Here is a 6,414-nt window from a genome sequence, read left to right as displayed (position 1 = left end):
AAATTTAAATAAAAAATTAATAGTTATCGATAAAATGTAACTAAATAAAGTTAAAAAGTTAAGAGTAAAATGTAACTAAGTTAAGTGAAAATTATTTAACTTTTCAACTTTTTAACTTAACTTTTAGCTTTTTAACTTGGCACTACCCAACCCTGATTATTAGTATATACTATATATGTACTTGCATATTGTACTACATTGTAGTTTCTTCGAACTGTGCGTCAAATTGTTTTTCCGCATTATAAACGCATTTAAAATTATAAACTGAGAAATTAAATTTTTATTTAAAAAATATATTATGTAATATTTAGAAATATTAATGAATATGGAAAGCTGTAAATACTGACCATTGTGCGCCTGTATCGGCTGTGGACTTTGTATAAACATATCAGTTTGTGTGGGACCGCGAATGAATATTTGATTAGGCGCGGCAGTAAGCAGAGTCGGTTGTTGCAATCCGGTGGCCCATACTTGGGGTGCGAATTGCCAGGGCGCAAACTGCATACCACCAGTTCTTCCACCTGAAGGTGTTCCAGTGGTGCACGCTGTATACTATTTAATATGTAATATTATAAAACGTGTACAAATGCAGCTTGGTAATATTTAAGAAATACTACGCAAACATAAGATATGTTTGATGATTTAGAATAAATGCCTCTTTGCTATTATATTTACCTTTTGTACTTGGTCTTGTTTATTCGTGGATTGCTGTTGTTGCTGCTGCTGTAGTGAGGGTGGTGGTTGTGGAGAACCTAATACACCGAGTTGACCGAACACTAGCGTCTGTCCGGCACCGGGAGCGGACGTGGGTACTGGTAAATAGCCGGCCGGAAATCCCGGGACTTTGGTGCCACCGGCATTTGGATGACCACCTCCTTGTCCAGGCGTGGATGTCGTAGCCAACATGTGAGGAGTCAGTTGAGCTGCAGATTGAAATGGCTTTCCAGCTGTTATTACCTGTGAAATATGCATTGTTTTTTCAACTAGGAGCGCAAATCTGATAACTATTAAACTATTAAAGAAAGAGATATAGGTCAGCGCGTATTAAATTTTTGGCATAAAATTACATCTTTAATAAAAATTAAAGTGAATTGTACCTGAATAGAAGAGGGATTTATGCCTGCCGGATGGAGTGCTAAGTTTCCTGGCATCAATAAAGGTGCACCTTGAGTATTGTACAATTGTTGTAAATGATAAGCTTGACTCTGAATCGGCTGTTGAATCACTTGGACCGCTTGTGGATGTGCAGCCATCGTAGTTATGGTGGTTGCACCTTGTTGACCAGATAATGTCATGGACACACCTCCTACTCCCTGTTGCTGTTGATGTTGCATCGACACCGCAACAGCTCCCTGCAACTTTTTTAATGACGAGAGTAAAAGACTGATATGCTCGTGTGAAGGTAAAAACGAAGAATAAAAATAATGTGATAATTCAAAACATAATTAAATAAAATCAACAGCCAAATAAAATATAAATGAAAATATAAATATAAAATTATACTATAACTACATGTTTATGTAAAATTATTTATAAAACAGAATAAAGTATAACTTTAAAAATACAAATGAATAATTACTTGTTGCGGCATGCTAGCAGCAACCTGTGGCTGAACTTGTACTTGAGTAGGAACAACATTGTGAGTTCCGTTATTTTGCTGCTGTTGCTGTGGCTGCTGTGGCTGTTGCTGCTGCTGCTGGACTTGTTGCTGTACTTGTTGTTGCACTTGTTGTTGAACTTGCATTTGCTGCTGCGATTGGACCTGTGGCTGTATCTGCTGCTGCGGCTGAACTTGCTGCTGCTGCACCTGAGGTTGTTGCTGGACCTGTTGAGGCTGCTGCGATTGCTGTACATGCTGTTGCTGCGGTTGGACATTCTGCTGTTGTTGCTGCAGATCATGAGTCGCGATCATCATTTGTTGCTGCTGCGCTTGTTGTTGCGGCTGCTGTGATTGCGATTGTTGTGTTTGTGATGTCGAAATTCCAATCGGTTTAACATCTGTCATGTTTCCTTATGCTTTTACGTAATTAAAGTACAGACGTTCTTTTAGAAAAAGAAATAGCTCTCGCTGATAGTATTCAATTGTAAATTGCTCTTTTTCTTTGCCATTTTACATCCACGTTAATTTCAATCTGCCCATCGTGCCGCACCTGCAATACATAGACAGATCAAAGGAAATAAATTTCTGGATACTCCAGTCAGTTTCATTTTTTCGCGTGCATGCTTCATGCAAGATATATACATCGAAGATATTATTTTCCTAGCTCTTAAATAAATTTACTTTATCATTCATTAAAGCGAGATTTTGTATTTATTCATAAGTAAATAAGTGGTACAAGGGTATTTATGTTATTGACAGAATATTTAAAGTGCTTCCGCATTGTGTACGCACAGTATTATTTATTTTCATGTTCAAATGGAAATATCGCGGTGGGGTGCCTACTTCACGATCGAACTCAGGCTCGAAAGTCGAGAGATGAGCGTAAAGTAGCCATCGACGCCGCGCCATACAAGTCGTCCGCGTCATAACCTTTGTCGACACTCGACAGACGAGTACGCGTACTTGTGGACCCGAGTCGGGATTCTCGCAAGTGAAGCTACTGTACTGGTGCTCGGGAGTGAAGTGTGCCCTACGTTGCATCTTTTTTTTGTCTCTCTCTCTCGACGATTACGCACGCGGAAACTTTTTCTCGGTCCAGCAAAGTAAGTCTCTCAGAAGTTATCGACGGTTCTCGTCGCGCTTCCCTGATTTTCGCCGCGCAAGAGTAACGCGCGAGATCAAACACGGCGAGTCAAAGTATATATATGTTTTTGCTGATCCGCTCGATAACTCTGTCGTGTTAATGTCGTACCCGTTTGCTCTTTTCGCTCGATTGAACGTCGTTTTATCGTAATAGGCTCTCATCATTGGGAGAATTAAACTGAGCGAATAGGTTATGTGAGGATATCGCGACTATATGTATATACATATATATATATATCCAAGCCAAATAATTGTGCTATACATATATATATATCCAAGCCAAATAATTGTGCTATATATTTAATACGTAATTCTTACAGAGAGACATCAGTATCTCTGTGATATTGAAAGTATGTTTCGTGCAGCAATAATTATTTGCTATAAATTTACGTTGGCAACGTGATAAAGATAATGCTGAGTATCTTGAAACGCTTGAGCATTTATAAATATAAGACATACGGCAGAAATAGTGATTTTATCACTGTTTTTTTAGAAGAATACAGACATTGCAGAATATTATAAAAATATTAATCGCTGTTTTAACGGATAAGCCTGAGCCTGCTTTTTATATAGTTGTCCACTTTTCATCTAATTTCATCATTTTATTCTGATATTATTGCAGTTTAAATTTGATGTTCAAACTTATTAACTTTTCATCTAATATTATTTTATATGTATATAGGATAAATATAAACATGGATTGTTATAGAAATGCTTAGTTTTAGCAGAAAGAATTTTAAGAATATTATAACTTTAGTTTAACAGTACCAAACAATTAATGAAATATGTAATAAACATTTAAACATTTTATTATAAAAATTATTCAAACTGGTCTCCTTTACATAACATTATAGCTTCCAACCTCACATTATTTACAACTTTATATATATATTAAAACTCATTACAACCTTATATGCATACATTATTACTAATCATAAAGAAAAAAGATTGAAAAACCTTTAATAATTCTAAATTAAGCATTTCTAGCTTAATGTTAAAAAATGTTTAAATATTCATTATTTGCTCCATTAAATGTTTGATATTGTTACATAATAAAATTCTTCCCACCTCAAAAACTAAACGTTTCTAGATCTATATTCATATAAGTTTTTTTTTTAATGTTTGGTTGATGTAAATGTCTCTAGAGTATTAAACACTTATTAATTTACACCCTGTATATTCCATTGTTATTGGAGTATTATTGTAATTGCAGTATTATGATTGTATAACCTTGTATCAAATTTTATTTTCATTTTATCATTTTATTACTATAGTATTATTTTATATACTTTTTTTTGCAGTCCTAACTTACGATTATATAATTTTACATTTAATCTCATTAACCTTATTATAATATTGCTGCAATATTATGTAGTTTATTTTTTAAATGTTTTTATAACATTAATTTTGTTAAAAATATATATCTATTTCGTTTCAAATGCAAGAGTTGTAAGATGTACTGAGATCTAATACATCAACACAACCAAATGGTACAAATTTACTTTTTATAATTTCTATCTTTTCTCTATAATAAACTACAATTATAAATCAATTGTTTGTATATCATTAATGTATTACTGAAAAATAATTCTATTCTCATAGAATAGCTCAATTAAGTATTATCCTTTATGACAAAGAAATATCTATTTTTCATTCCCTTTATATAGGATGTCTCAGGCTTAACGTGTCATCTACGGACTTTAATCAGCTTTATATCTCAATGAAAAATGAGGGAAATTATATCAATTGTCGCAGATTTTATATTAAAAATATTTTCAACTAAACTTAGAGATAAAAGTCCGTTAAAATAAAGTCCACATGAAATTGAATAAAAAAAAAAAACTTGTCTACATTTTTGCAGTCTATTTTTGGGGAAATGTAACAAAAAAAGTTTCTTTTTTCTTATGGAAAAATCAATTTTCTAATTGCTTAATTCGCTTGAAGAGAAATTCCTGGGCGAAAAGTGGCTCGTAACAAATCCGAGATTCCCTGCAGTGCGGAAACGGAATGTCTCAGAGTGAAACTGGTACATGGAACGTCGATACACGACCTTCATGTAAAAGGTATGATCTTACATATGAGACACCCTTTATAACGCTGAGGCTCAGCGAAGAGAAAGAGAGAGAAAATAGAAATGTGCCGTGATTCGAAAAAGACACCGTGAACAGTGCAAGAGGAAAGGAGAGGGGAGGGAAACAGATCGTGCGGTAACGTAGAGCTCTGCATATCCCGTCATTCGAATAAAAACTATCCCGGGAATATCGATCCGGCGCAAAACGCCGACGAATCCATTTTGGTATGTGCGCGCGCGCGCGCGCGCGTGAACGAACAAAATGTCGCCCCAATCCATATACCCACCATAATTAGTGGCACGATAATAGCGAGAGGGAGAAAAAAAGGAAGGGTAAGCACAGAGAGATCCGAGGGAGAGCGGGAAATACGATTGAAAGGCGGATTGGCCGGACGGAGAGGGGATGGGATGGGAGAGGAGAGAGGAAAAATTTGAAGGGAGGGGAAGTAGAAAGAGATAGAAAAAAACAACTGTGCCAGGGGGGACGGCTGCACATGGTCTCGCCATGATGGCAATCTGTAAAGTATATAATATAAAAACGGACAATTACAGTAAAACAAGAAACACCCTGGAGAGCACGCGAAGAAAAAAAAGATATTTTTTTTTCTCTCTACGACACGTTCGCCTGAAAGTGCAATAAAACATGTATGCTGGCGTCATACGCATGCACGTATCCGGTCGCTGCGGGTCCGTCCCTCCATGCGAATCCAAAGTGGCGGCGTCTCGCACGGACGCCGACATATTGAATTACAAAATAAAGAACACCGTTCGGAGAAGCGACGGGATGAGTGTGCGAGAGAGAAGGAGAGACAGAGAAAGAGACAGAGACAAAGCACAGTATTATCGAACAGTTGCAGCGGTCGACGGACCGTCGTCGCGGTTCGGCGAAGATCATCGTCGGCGTCGGTAATCGAGAACATTCCGCAAAGTAGTTGGTTCGAAAGTTATATCTTTTCACGTCGAACGTACAGCACCGACGGAGATAGTATGGCAAAGGGGTGGATACCCTCGACGACAACGACGATGACGACGACGCCACCACGAGTCGACGGAGCCACCGACATCGATGTCTCGCTCTACCTTTTTATCAGGTACTCACATGGCGACTGCGCAGTCACACCTATATACACGCTCCGCGCGGCTGGCTGGTGCGCACGTATGTGAACGTACGCGTGTGCGTGCGCGCGCGCGCGTGTATGTAGATGCGCGTGTGTACGTGCACACCGACTCACACCACCATCTCGCTCGTCCGTCGCGCAGCGCACGATGTCCAACGGCGTGCTCGTTCGTTCGCTCGCGCAAAGTGTTTTCACTTTTTACAAATCACCGTTTCTCACCGCACGACGATACTCTACGAAATACGTCGTTGGCAGACTACGAGAGCTCGCGATAATAGTTATCCGGCCACCGTTGCCCACTATCGGTGTATGTTACTGCTACTGCCGTCGCCGCTGCTAGCTGCCTCCCTGTTCCACACGGTATAATACAACTACCTCCGCCTTGTGCCCGCGCATCCCTAACATGGCCATCCCTACCAGCGGCAACCTTCCCGCTGCGCGCCGCGCGTCTTCCAGCGCGCCTGCTGATTGGTTCGACGGGG

The 6,414-nt window shown here is 38.7% G+C and overlaps 2 protein-coding genes across 5 annotated transcripts in view; one reads left to right on the top strand and one right to left on the bottom strand.

The window, feature by feature from the left end:
• The window catches only part of LOC108770225 (polyhomeotic-proximal chromatin protein), a 10,090-nt gene extending 3,720 nt beyond the window's left edge, over positions 1-6,370 (bottom strand). The window contains exons 1-5 of one of the 4 annotated variants that reach the window (XM_018521700.1): positions 5,914-6,370; positions 1,580-2,150; positions 1,098-1,352; positions 676-957; positions 348-552 (exon numbers count right to left, since the gene is read on the bottom strand). In XM_018521700.1, the coding sequence (XP_018377202.1) occupies positions 348-552; positions 676-957; positions 1,098-1,352; positions 1,580-2,005 (1,168 nt within the window). In that variant the 5' untranslated portion in view covers positions 2,006-2,150; positions 5,914-6,370. Of the gene's footprint in view, positions 1-347; positions 553-675; positions 958-1,097; positions 1,359-1,579; positions 2,151-2,852; positions 2,915-5,913 lie in introns of those variants that run through there. The other 3 variants (XM_018521698.1, XM_018521701.1, XM_018521699.1) reach the window with 3 other exon arrangements.
• The window catches only part of D2hgdh (D-2-hydroxyglutaric acid dehydrogenase), a 16,671-nt gene continuing 15,693 nt past the window's right edge, over positions 5,437-6,414 (top strand). The window contains exon 1 of the mRNA XM_018521702.1: positions 5,437-5,905. The gene's annotated coding sequence lies outside the window, so the exon portion shown is untranslated. The remainder of the gene's footprint in view (positions 5,906-6,414) is intronic.

Source organism: Trachymyrmex cornetzi, unplaced genomic scaffold (genome assembly GCF_001594075.2).
Source record: "Trachymyrmex cornetzi isolate Tcor2-1 unplaced genomic scaffold, Tcor1.1 scaffold99, whole genome shotgun sequence".
NCBI classification, from domain to species: Eukaryota; Metazoa; Arthropoda; class Insecta; order Hymenoptera; family Formicidae; genus Trachymyrmex; species Trachymyrmex cornetzi.
Note: the sequence above shows the minus strand (reverse complement) of the source record. Positions and strands in the feature narration are given on the sequence as shown.